The 13,403-nt window shown below is 38.5% G+C and overlaps 1 protein-coding gene across 4 annotated transcripts in view; it reads left to right on the forward strand.

Moving 5' to 3' along the window:
• The window catches only part of CYTIP (cytohesin 1 interacting protein), a 78,527-nt gene that overhangs the window by 60,946 nt on the left and 4,178 nt on the right, over positions 1–13,403 (forward strand). For all 4 annotated transcript variants that reach the window (XM_058715220.1, XM_058715219.1, XM_058715217.1 and 1 more), the window contains one exon: positions 11,333–11,399. In XM_058715220.1, coding sequence (XP_058571203.1) covers positions 11,333–11,399 — 67 coding nt within the window. The remainder of the gene's footprint in view (positions 1–11,332; positions 11,400–13,403) is intronic.

The raw sequence follows: 13,403 nt of genomic DNA on the forward strand, positions 1-13,403 counted from the left end.
CAGGAGACAGTGCATATTGCAGGATGTTTAGATACAATTCCCTGGGATGGCTTTTTGGGGGTCTTGAAAATCTCAGTTTGCTAGATGGGTGAGGTTCTGCCAGGCCATGAAGTACAGCCCTCACCTATGTGCATGTGAGTCATGGTCCTACAGATTGCAATGATCTCTTTATCCCAGAGATCTCCCCTGCATGGCAGTGAGGGGGTCAGTCTAAGCAGAGACCACACGGCCTACTACAGGCAGGTTGCTTGCCTGGACTGTGTTTAACAATAGCTGGTGTTTATCAATTTTCTTTGTGAAGCATGTACTTCTTTTCTTTTTAATGTTTATTCATTTTTGAGAGAACTAGAGAGAGCATGCACATGTGCGTGCCAGTGGGGGAGAGGCAGAGCTGGGGACAGAGGATCTGAAGCGGGCTCTGTGCTGACAGCAGAGGGCTCGATGTGGGTCTGGAACTCACGAACTGTGAGATCATGACCTGAGCCAAAGTTGGACGATTAACCAACTGAGCGCCCCTGAAGTGTGTACATTTTAATTTTTGCGCCGGTGAGGGTAGAGTTACTGTTTCTGTTTTATCTTGTATTCTTCCTCCTTCCCCCCACATCTAGTTCATCGATAACCTCTGTTTCCTTCTGTATCAACACTGATTTTGTACTCTTGTTATTGTACTTATAGCTGTATTTTGAGTTAATTTGTAAAATTTCTTTAAAAATTCCTCTGTTCAGATTATGATGGGAATTGGCATTTATAGAATAAATATCAATTGACATCTTTATGGTTTTCACTTTTCCTACTTCAAACATAGGACTTGATCTTTTAAATCAGGTTTTTTATGTACTTCAAAAATATTTTATAACTTCTTCATGCACTTCTATATATCTTTTATTATGTTTATTCTTATGTACCTTCTAAGTTTTCTTGCTATAATAAATATGATCTTTTAACTGTAATTTAATTTATTTATGTTTATTTATTTTTAGAGAGAGAGAGTGCACATGCATGAGTGGGAGAGAGGGGAAGAGAAGAGAGAGAGAGAGAGAGAGAGAGAGAGAGAGAGAGAGAGAGATATTGGATCCCAAGCAGGCTCTGTGCTGTCAGACCAGAGCCCGATGGGGGGCTTGATCCCATGAATCGTGAGATCATGACCTGAGCTGAAATCAAGAGTTGGATGCTTAACCGACTAAGCGACCCAGGCGCTCCAATATGATCTTTTACTTTTATTTTTTTTTTATTTTTATTTATTTTTTTTTTTAAATTTTTTTTTTTAACGTTTATTTATTTTTGAGACAGAGAGAGACAGAGCATGAATGGGGGAGGGTCACAGAGAGGGGGACACAGAATCCGAAACAGGCTCCAGGCTCTGAGCTGTCAGCACAGAGCCCAACGCGGGGCTCGAACCCACGGACCGCGAGATCGTGACCTGAGCTGAACTCGGCTGCTCAACCGACTGAGCCACCCAGGCGCCCCGATCTTTTACTTTTAAAAGATCTTTTAGGTTGTTGTTATTTATTTTTGTGTAAATAAAAAAAAAATGTTTATTTTTGAGAGAGAGAGAGAGAGAGAGAGAGATTGAAAGAGTGAGCAGAAGAGGAGCAGAGTGAGAGAGAGACACAGAATCTGAGCTGTCAACACAGAGCCTGATGTGGGGCTCAAACCCACAAACCGTGGGATCATGACCTGAAGTCAGATGCTTAGCCATCTGAGCCACCCAGGTGCCCCTGTGTAAATTTTAAATCCAGTAGTCTTGCTGAAGTCTCTTTATTCCAATATATTTGTAGATTATCTTAGATTTTTTTTATTTAGACACAATATTATCTGCAGATACTGAAAGGTTTGGCCCTTTACTCCCTGATTATTCAAATATAGCTGATCCTTGAACAACAAAGGTTTGAAGTGCAAGGATTCAGCTTACTTTATTGTAGGGGTACAGTATGTAACATAACATACAAAATATGTGCTAACTGTTTATGTTATTATTAAGGCTTCCAGTCAACGGTAGGCTATTAGTAGTTAAGTTTTTAGGGAGTGCAGAGTTATATGTAGATTTTTTTACTGTGCAGGGGTCAGTGCCCCAACCCCCCCATGTTGTTCAAGAGTGATAATCTTCTTGTTCTTGACCTTAAAGGGAATGCTTCTAACATTTTATCATGAATATTTTGTATGTAATAAACAGTTAAATGTAAATGTAAATGTAAATTACATTTAGGCTTTTTTTTTTTTTTTTTTTTTGGGAGAGAGAGAGAGAGAGCATAAGTGCAAATGGGGAGGGACAAAGGGAGAGGGAGAGGGAGAAGAGAGAATCTCAAGCAGGCCCCAGGCTCAGCATAGAACCCAATTCAGGGCTGGATCAAGTGTGAGATCATGACCTGAGCCGAAATCAAGAATCAGATCCTTAACTGACTGAGCCACCCAGGCTCCCCTATTTAGGTTTTAAAACTGTCAAAACTTAATTTGTTTTTGTAAAAGAGGGTATTCGTGAGCATCTTTTTGCTGTTGTTGTTGTTGTTGTTGTTGTTGTTGTTAAATAAACCTGGCTTCTTCAACCTTTTGTAGAAAAAGGAAAGAAATGTACAAAATAAACTGGTGGTGTTATTTAAAGTATGACTGATCAAATAGGACTATATTTCACAGAATAAAGAATTCTCCTGTAAAAAACACGTTTCATGTTTCTAAGCAATTTCTCCTCCTTCAATGTTTTCTCTTGAAGTTTTAATATTCATACTTACCTATTTTTTTAAACGATGCATGAATTTCTTCAATATACCCATCCTCTCATAGAACATCATAAGAACGTTAACATGTTTAAATGTCGGTTTAAGACCCCATCTTTCTTATTATTGCTTGCCTTTGGAGAATTTTATCAACTTTTAGAAAGAAAAACTACAGGCTTCTGTTGCAGATATCTGGTAGTGAACAAATACACTCATACGTTGAACTGGCCTGCTTGCTGTTTTTTTCTGTTCCTTACCTCTGGGTTTACTTTCTTTTTTTGCCGTAGTACTTGCTTTTAGCAAGGGTAAGTAGGTCTTTCTTTGTCAAGAAAATCTTTCACTGCTACTGCTGAGGGAGAGTTTTGCGAGGTGACTGAATTATTCTTAGCTGATGCTCTGTCTCCTGAGCACTTTAAATGTATTGCGCCTTTGATATTTTTGTTTACGAAAGATCTCCTATTTTTTTATCCTTTGTAGGTAATCTGCACTTTCTATATTTTCTTCTAAAAGGTTTAAAGTTTTTCTTTTTTACACTTGCATTCTGAATGCATCTAGAGTTAAGTTTTATATGTGATTTGAGATGGGATTCTAATTTTCTCTGATTCTCATATGAATACTCAGTTCTCTCAGTACTACTTATTTTATAGTCCGTCTTTTCCCCCAACTGAACTGCAGAGAAGCCTCTGTTTTCAAGCACGTTTCATATATGCATGGATTTTCTTATGGCCTCCGTATTCCAATCCATTGTTTATCTCAAACTCAGTTATTTTACCTTAAATATTGGTATTCCGTTGAGCAAAACTTCCAGGTTATTCTTGGTTCTTTGATCATCTATATAAATGTTAGAATCAGATTGTCAAGTTCTGTAAGTACATTTTAGAATTTTGATTGATACCACATTTTATGTAGATAGCTCAATTTCAAAATGCTTGACATTTGTATGGTATTGAGTTTTCTTAGTGACAGACGATCTTGCCATTTTTTCGCCCATCCTCCCACTCCCCACCCCTCTGGCAACCACCAGTTCTCTGTATTTTTTGAATCTGTTTCTTTTTGTTTGTTTGTTTTGTTTGTTTGTTTGTTTGTTTGTTTGATTGTGGAATTTTTTTGGATTCCACATAGGAGTGAAATCCTGTGCTATTTGTCTTCCCCTGTCTGATTTATTTCACTTAGATAATATCCTCTAGGTCCATCCATGCTGTCACAAATAGCAAGATTTTATTCTTTTTTGTGGATGAATAATATTCCACTGTTTATGGACACCATTTATCCATTTCTCTATGGACACTTAGGGTGCCTATATATCTTGGCTATTTCTTTTAAGTTTATTTATTTTTAGAGAGAGAAAGAAAGAGAGAGAGAGAGAACATACACGTGAGTGGGGGAGGGACAAAGAGAGGGGGAGAGAGCATATCCCAAGCAGGCTCCAAGCTGTTAGTGCGGAGCCCTACTTGGGGGTCGACCTCACGGACTGTGACATTATAGCCTGAGCCAAAATCAAGAGTGGGGCATTTAGCCAACTTAGCCACCCAAGCACCTCTCTATTTTTAAGTTTTTGAGAAAACTCCATACTGTTTTTCACAGTGGCTGCACAATTTGCATTCCTACCAATAGTGCATGAAGTTTCTTTTGTCTCCACATACTCCCCAGTACTTCTTATTTCTTGGGTTTTTTATATTAGCCATTCTGACAGATGTAAATGATATCTCATTGTGGTTTTGATTTACATTTCCCTGATGATAACTGATGTTGAGTGTTTTTTTTCATGTGTCTATTAGCCATCTGTATGTCTTCCTTGGAAAAAAAATGTCTATTTAGGCCCTCTGCCCATTTTTAATGGGATTATTTGGGGCTTTTTGGTGTTGAATTATGGAAGTTCTTTACATATGTTGAATATTAACCCCTTGTTGCATATATCATTTGCAAATATCTTCTCACATTCAGTTGCCTTTTTGCTTCATTGGTGGTTTCCTTTGCTGAGCAAAAGCTTTTAATTTTGTTGTAGCCCCATAATTTATTTTTGCTTTTGTTTCCCTTGCCTGAGGAGACATATCCAAAAATATGTTTTTAAGACCAATGTCCAAGAGATTACTACATATGTTTCCTTTTAGGAGTTTTATGGTTTCCTGTCTCATATCTAGGTCTTTAATCCATTTTGAGTTTATTTTTTATATGGTATAAGAAAGTGGTCCAGTTTCATTCTTTTGCATGTAGCTGTCCAGTTTTCCCAATTACTGAAAAGACTATTTTTTCCCCATTGTATATTATTAACTCCTTTGTCATAGATTGAGTAACCATATAAGTATGGGTTTGTTTCTGGGCTCTCTATCCTAGTCCATTGATCTATGTATCTATTTTTGTGCTGGTATAATGTTTTGATTACTTTGGCTTTTTAGTTTATCTTGAAATCTGAGATTGTGATACCTCAAGTTCTGGTGTTCATTTTTAAGATTGTTTTGGCTATTTGGGTTCTTTTGTGGTTTCATACAAATTTTAGGATTATTGTAGTTCTTTTTTTTAATTTTTTTAATGTTTATTTATTTTTGACAGAGAGACAGAGCATGAACGGGGGAGGGTCAGAGAGAGAGGGAGACACAGGATCCGAAAGAGGCTCCAGGCTCTGAGCTTTCAGCACAAAGTCCGACACGGGGCTCGAACTCACAGACCGCAAGATCATGACCTGAACCGAAGTCAGATGGTCAACTGACTGAGCCACCCAGGCGCCCCTTAATTTTTTTTTAATGTTTATTTATTTTTTGAGAGAGAGAGGGAGATAGAGCACAAACAGGGGAGGGGCAGAGAGAGAGGGAGACACAGAATCCAAAGCAGGCTCCAGGCTCTGGAGTCAGCACAGAGCCAATGCGGGGGCTCAAACCCACAAACATGAGATCATGACCTGAGCCGAAGTCTGGTGCTTAATTGACTGAGCCACCCAGGCGCCCCAGGATTATTCTAGTTCTTTAAAAAATGCTATTCATAGAGTGCCTGGGTGGCTCAGTTTGTTGGGCATCTGACTTTGGCCTTAGGTCACCATCTCATGGTGCCTGGGTTCGAGCCCCATGTCAGGCTCTGTGCTGACAGTGCTGAGCCTGCTTTGGATTCTCTCTCCTTCTCTCCATGCCCCTCCTCGACTCATACTTTCTCTCTCTCTCTCAAAATAAATAAACTTACAAAATACTGTTTGTCTTTTGATAGGGACTGTATTCTGTATTGACTCTTTAGGTTACTTTGGGTAGTATGGACATTTTAATGATATTAATTCTTCCAAAGGGTGCACATTGAATATATTTCCATTTGTTTGTGTTGTCTTCAGTTTCTTTCATCAATGTCTTACAGTTCTCAGAGTAGAAGTCTTTCACTTATTTGGTTAAATTTATTCCTAGATATTTTGTTCTTTTTGATGCAATTATAATCTGCAACTTCATTATTAGTGTATGGAAATGCAAGAGGTTTCGGTATTTTAATTTTGTCTCCTGCAACTTTACTGAGTTTGTTAGTGTTAATAGTTTTTGGTGGAATCTTCACGGTTTTCTATATATAGTGTCATACAAGCTGCAAATAGTGACAGTTTTACTTCTTCCTTAACCAGTTTGGATTCCTTTTATTTTCTTGTATGTCTGATTATCATGCGAGGACTTCCACTCTGTTGAATCAAAGTGGTGAGAGTGGACATCTTGTCTTCTTCCTGATCTTAGAGGAAAAGTTTTCATAATCTTACCATTTTTAATTGTTTTCTTTATCTCTTTCAACAGAGTCTCATAATTTTACATAAGTAGATCCTGTATGTCTTTCGCTAGATGTATCCCTTTCTATGAATGACTTTTGTTTGTATTATAGTTTCGTTATAAAAAATAAACGTTTTGATTGAGGTTGATGTATAGGTACATAAAGTCAATTTTTATGCTGTCATTCAAACTATCTTGTTCAAACTATTGCTAAACTATATCATTTAAACAAATTATCTGTAGGTTATTTTGGGTTTTCCATGAAGATAGTAACCGTTGAGAATAACAGTTTCTCTTTCTTCATTACATTGACTATAGCCTATAATACAGTGTTGAATAGAAACTATAATAATAGGCATCTTTGTTTTTTCTTGATTTTAAAGGGAATTCCTACTTGTTCCTATTAGGAACGAGCTCTCTCTATGAATATACTTTTCTGATTTGGGATGCTCCCTTCCATACCAAATTTACTGGTAGTTTTTATAGTGCTTGTGTATTAAATTTTATCAAACACTGCTTTCTGCATGTATTATTCTTGTTTGTGTATTTCTAAATTTTTTTTTTAATTTATTTATTATCGAGAGACAGAAAGACACAGAGTGTGAGCAGGGGAGGGGCAGAGAGAAGGGGGAGGAGACACAGAATCCGAAGCAGGCTCCAGGCTCCGTGCTGTCAGCATAGAGCCTGATGCAGGGCTCGAACCCACAAACCTCGAGATCATGACCTGAGCTGAAGTCGGATGCTTAACCGACTGAGCCACCCAGGCACCCCTCCTGTTTATGTATTTTTTAAAAATCTGTCAATATGGCAAATGACATTTAAAGATTTTCTAATGTTAAACTACTCTTGCATTTCTAGAAGAACCCAACCTAGTCATAATTTACAATCATTTTTTTTATATAATTGTAGATTTGATTTGCTAATATATTCTTTAGGATTTTTGAAGGTAGCTTCATTTATAGGTAAAATGGCCTGCACTTTTCTTCTCTCAAACTATCTTTCTTTAGTTTTGGCATCATGTTTTCTGGGCTCTTAGCGTGAGCTGGGAAGAATCTTCCCCTTTTCTTCTCTGCTAGAATTCTTGTAACTATCTGAATCATCTGGGCTTAAGGTTCTTTTCTGGTGAGAATACTTCTAAACTCTGTTTCAGTTTCCTTATTAAGTATAAGACTTCTCAGGATTTCTGTTTTGTTTGTTTTGTTTTGTTTGAGTCAGTTTTATTGAATTAATTTTTTTGTTAATAAATTTTCAAATTTTTCAAATTTATCAAATAAGTTGATAGTAAAAATTCTATTCTCATATTTTTATTTTCTTCACAAGAAGGATTATGTCCCCATTTTTACTTGTACTACTTTTTATGCCTTTTTTTATGGTACTCTAGAGGATTTTCTATTTTTGAGTCTTTTCAAAAACCAGTATTTCAATTTGTGGCAATCTTTTGTCTTTTTCTGGTGACTTTTAAGATGTTCTTTTGTCTTTGCTGATCTAAAGTTTCACTGAAATGTGACTAGGTCTGGATTCATTTCTAAATTTATATTGCTTAAAAAATGCACTATCTTTTCAATCTAAAGACTTATGAATTTCTTTAGTTTTGGAAAACTATCATCTTGATCTCTTTGAATATACCTTCTTCACCATTCCCTGAATTATCTTTTGGAATTCATGTTGGACATATTTTAGAATCTTTTGATTTATTTCCCTTGCTTCCTAACCACTCATATTTTGTATCACTTTATCTTCTTTGTTAGGTTCTTGTTTAGGTCTTCAGTAATGTTGTATTTATGCTGTATAGAATGAGTTATTTCCATCCAGCTTTAAGGATTAATTGATTCTTAAAAAAAATTTTTAATGCTTATTTATTTTCGAGAAAGAGAGAGAGACAGAGAGTGAGCCGGGGAGGGGCAGAGAGAGGAGGAGACCCAGAATCTGAAGCAGGCTCCAGCCTCTGAGCTATCAGCACAGAGCCTGATGCGGGTCTCGAATTCATCAATTGGTAGATCATGACCTGAGCTGAAGTCAGACGACTAACCCACTGAGCCACCCAGGCACCCCAGGATTAATTTTTAATTTTCAGATCATTCTTTTTCATGTCTATCCGTTCTTGTTTTACTTCTTTGTTTCAGATTTCTTGTTCTGATCAACATTGGTTTCATTTCTTCCTCAGAAGATTATAAATATTCCTGTTTTAAAGTCTTCCTTGGACACTGTTCGTTTTCATTTTATTTGGAGAGAATCCATGTGCTGACAATCGGTTTTCTAGTCTTTCATACCTTTGGACTTTATATTGCCCATTTCCCTTATATGGTGGTCTCTCCCTTCCATTCAATATTGTGCTTGGGTTTCCTCCACCCTGCACTTTCAAGGCTCCCAATCCCAAGCCAGGGCTGGCCGTGTGGATGCCTTCTAGAGGGTTAGTGTCCTGTTTGGCTCAGGTCATGAGGCTGCATTTTTATACAATTGCCTCTTTAGGCTCGAGTTCTACATGAGCCATAGCCACCATTAGCAGCTTTTCTCAGCCTCATTTTCATGGTCACGAGCCAGAAATGTCTGGATCTGACGTGTAACCAGGGTCAAGTTGGCTTCCCCTTCCCACAATGACATTTAGTTTGTGGGTCCCACATAAGTACGCACTGATCTTTCAAAGACTCTGTGAGGCCACAAGCTCTTCTTTAGAAAGAGTGGTCCCTTCTGAGCCATGGCTTCAGGGATTCCCTTTCTCAGGACCTCTGATTCAGATGTTTAACATGAAAACAGCACATCCACTGTGCTAGCTGGAGGGGCTACTTTTTAATCTAACTCTGCTTTTTACTGGGTTCGTAGCCCTTGGGAAGTATTTGGTACATTGCACCTTTATTTTCTAGTCTGGAACTTCGTAGGACAGTTAGGAAAATTAAACCGTGTATTATCCACGAGAGCACTTTATAAAAGTCGTAAAGATGGAAATGTTTAGCTGTATGTCTCACGTATATTGGAAACGTTGGAAATACATCCAACTCAAAATACCCGTCTGTGAGAGTTGAGTTTGATTTCAGGAAGCCATCCTTTGATATATTCATTCAACCAATATTTACTAAGCAGCTGTTGCATACCAGGCCCTGAGCTAGGTACACTGAGGCAATAGGGCCCAGTAGGGTTAGATCTCCCACATGCTTTCATTTTCTTCTGATGGCAAGAGCTCTCGTTGGTCCAAATATACCACTGTAATGTTAAGAACAGGCAGAAACAGATTCTGAGGAAAATAGGGAAGCTTCCACAGAGACCAAAAACTCTTAATCACTTTGACACATCTGCTCTTTACTCTGGTGTTTTCTTGGTTTAAATGATGACGTGCCTAGATAACTGGACCAAATCAACGGATTAGATATTTTAAAACGTTTGTTTTCACAAAAAATAACTATTTGGCAAGGCCTGACTTTGTATTTCTGAAAGCAAGTGCAAGCTTCTCTCTGTGTTTAGTGTTGATTGTCAGCCTATGCCGTGCTCCTCTCCTGGACTCTATTCTCTTGCAGGAGATAGACCCCTGTAAGGAGGAAGGCGCTGGATCCTAGTTCTTTTCTCCATGGGTCCTTAACTCTGACCTTCATAGGACCACAGTTTGCACAAATAAAAGGAGCTGTAATTCAGGTAGCCCGGCCATCTCGTAGACATGCTGACTAAAGTATAATGTAGAAAAAACAAGACATCAACTGAGCCAGGCATTTTATGGCTTTGATTTAGTGCTTGCATATCATATAGGTAACTCTAAGGGTTGATGCTTAGTGTTACTGTTACCAAGGCTTGGAAAATCCCGCCCACTGATTGTTCAGTCCCTGAACTGAGGAAAGCCATTCTTCCCTTAAGCATTCGACGATATTCTTGTAAGTGTATTATTTTCTTTTCCTTAGGCTTTCCCCTTCCAGATGTGCTTTTTTCCCTCTTTCTTTTCAGCCTTCATCTACCTCTTCCAGACTGTTTCTTACCGAGCAGTGCCTGTCTCCAACTAGGCTGCCTTTCCTTTGGGATGAAGCGGCCATAGGCAAATCTGAGCTGTGCCTGCCTGCTGGGCTTGCTGTGGGGATGGCAACAGGCAAGGACTGGGGTAGGGTAAAGGCCAAAGGATGTGAGGGAGAATGAGCCTCTAGCTATCCTTGTCAGATGGTTTCTGCCTGGCTGGCTTTGATTTTCCTCACCTCAGCCCCTTTGATGGGTTAGGCCAGGTCTCCTAAGCAGTCTTGACTGACAGCAGCCACTTCATTCCCACCCTGGGACGCTGTTCTCGTGCTGAGCAGCCAAGGAAGGAAGCAGTTAAGTGAGGGTCCTTATTAGCAGTGTTCTAAGTTCAGCCCTCCAAAGGAAGCCTTTCAGACAGGCCAGCTTCCCCTTTTTGGTATGAAAGATAAATAGGTGTGCAGCAGAAAACACTGGTTTAATGCCCCAGGCTTATAGAATGATGGCATTTACTGAACATTTACTAAGTTGTAATCACTGTTCCAAACATTCTACATCTACTAACTTACTTAATTTTCATGACAATCCCAGGGTCTGGATTCTATGAATGCCTTCATCTTGTGTGTGGGGGAAACCTAGGTGGTAAATCCTTGCCTCAACAGCTAGTAAATGGACACAGACCCAAACAATCAGTTATGTAATATTTAAAACAAATGAAAATAAAAAAAAGTCATTGTTTCTATTGTCGATTGTTTCAACACATTGGTGCTACTAGATTATTTCTTGAGAAAGTAGCATTCCCAATATCCCCCTTTTGTATAGAAGATAATCTTCTGAATGAATGAGAGGGTTTGTTAGTGCTAGAAAGAAAGGAAGAAAAAAATTAATGACAAATCTCAACACCCAGAAGTAAATTGCTACCTTCACTGGGGATTCCCAATAATTAACACTTTTTCTCTTCTTTATCAGCAAACCTTGAAGAAAAAATGGGTGGAGTTCAGATCTCTGCAGTTACAGGAACAGCGTCTGCTTCATGGTAAATGTGACTTCCTGTTCAGAAACCACACTAACATTCATCTTTTTTTTTTTTTTGTATTTCTGCCTCTACGTTATTTTAAGATTATCATCGTTGTAAGAAAAAATTGTCTGGCATGGATCAGGAATGCTAGTGTATGTTTTTTGTCATGACTTTTGGAGTGACCTATGTATCTGGAGGGTGAGTAAGTCCAGTCACCTCCTCTCCTCCATACGTGTAACACATCGGCACATGAAAACATGCACATGCTCACATGCATGTGCACAATTGCAAGAGGCACGTGGAGATTTTAGAAGAGCCGTAGATGAGTTAAATTCCTGACAATGTTTATGGCTCGGGGGTTGTGTGAGTCTCAGAAACTATGGAAGCTGGAATGGTAGCACGCTTCTTGGGTAGAGCTCCTGTCATTTGTTCATATTATACAAGTTACACGAGTGCAGAGAATCTCTTCTTCTTGGCCCATAAACCCAAGACAGAAATCGGAATGATCATCCCAATAGTCAATGCATGGCTCTCGCAATTGTGTGAATTCTGAAGGGAATGGGTTGATTGAAAAATTTGTTGATGCGACATTTGCTATGTGACTCCTGTAACCTGAGGAATGAACTTGTATATACAAATAATTCACTGAAACCACTAAGTATGTGGGTGTGAAACATAGGTTATATCTTCTTAAGATAACACTGAGCTAAAGTCTCCATTTATAACCCAGAATGTCTGTTTCAAGTCATAACTTATTTATGGGAAAAAAGACATTTAATTCATAATTAGGCACTAATGTCTGACATAGAGGTTTGTGTTGAAATTTTGTTCTCTTAAATGAAATTTATATATAAGTTACTTCTCTTTTGTATGTTTTAAAATTAATATTAAAACAATTCTTAATAGATTCTTTTTGGGGAGGGGGGGTCTGAAGTGTCCTAGCAGGACAGAGGTATAAAAATCCAGCTACCTCCTGGATTTCTGTAGACTTGAGAGTGTTTAGGAAACCTTTGCCTCCCCTTCTGGAGCATTCTGCAGTGGAGATGGGGTTTGGTCTAATAAGTACAGGCAGTTCTGGGGTTCTATAGGAACAGGCTTGTACGGACAAGGTGTTTCGTTCAGGATCAAGGGAAACAACTCCGCATAAAGCCACTTTTGTACATGTTCTTTTTGAGAGATTGAAGGACTTCTTTAGTTTACTTTTTCTAGGCCTAGAATAAATACACGAGGCATGAGATTCTCAATGGCTTTCCAATCAAAAAGAATTCATTACCTCGTTGACAGATGATGTAAAGTAGGTTTTATTAGTAAAAAGGAAAGCATTATGACTAGTCAGTGCAGGGCTCACATATTGAACCTTGCAGATCAAATAAAAAACTAAAGTCTCTTCTATTTCTTTTCCTGAAGCAGAGTCACCTTCTAATTATGTCATTCTCAGGCTGGTACAACAATTAATCCCCTTTCTTTCAGCAGCATACCAACCAACTCAGGTAGTACATAAGCAAGTGGGGTATAGACAGGATGGATGTTGGTGTGCAATTAAAACCTGAGTTTGGAGAGCCCAGATACAGAGAAAGGTTGATGAACAAATTTAGCTAAGCCGATCAAATTCAACTTGTACAAATGAATTGTTACTTATTTCAGGGCAGGGATGTTTTCTGGGCACAGTAGCATTCCAGAGCATTTAGGTGTTAAAGTAGTCTGGGAAGAAACAAGGAATATTGAGGCTGGAAAGTATTTTTTTCTGTTTTAAACACCTTTTGAATTCTCTATAATCAGCCTATAGGTGCAGGTTATATAACTGTGTTTCTCATATACTTCAACTTATGTTACAGTAATTATATAATTATTTAAAAAATATAGTACCTTGGGGCATCTGGGTGGCTCAGTCGGTTGGGCATCCGACGTCGTCTCTGGTCATGATCTCACAGTCCGTGAGTTCAAGCTCCACGTCAGGCTCTGTGCTGACAGCTCAGAGCCTGGAGCCTGCTTCAGATTCTGTGTATCCCTCTCTCTCTGCCC

Source organism: Neofelis nebulosa, chromosome 2 (assembly GCF_028018385.1).
Source record: "Neofelis nebulosa isolate mNeoNeb1 chromosome 2, mNeoNeb1.pri, whole genome shotgun sequence".
NCBI classification, from domain to species: Eukaryota; Metazoa; Chordata; class Mammalia; order Carnivora; family Felidae; genus Neofelis; species Neofelis nebulosa.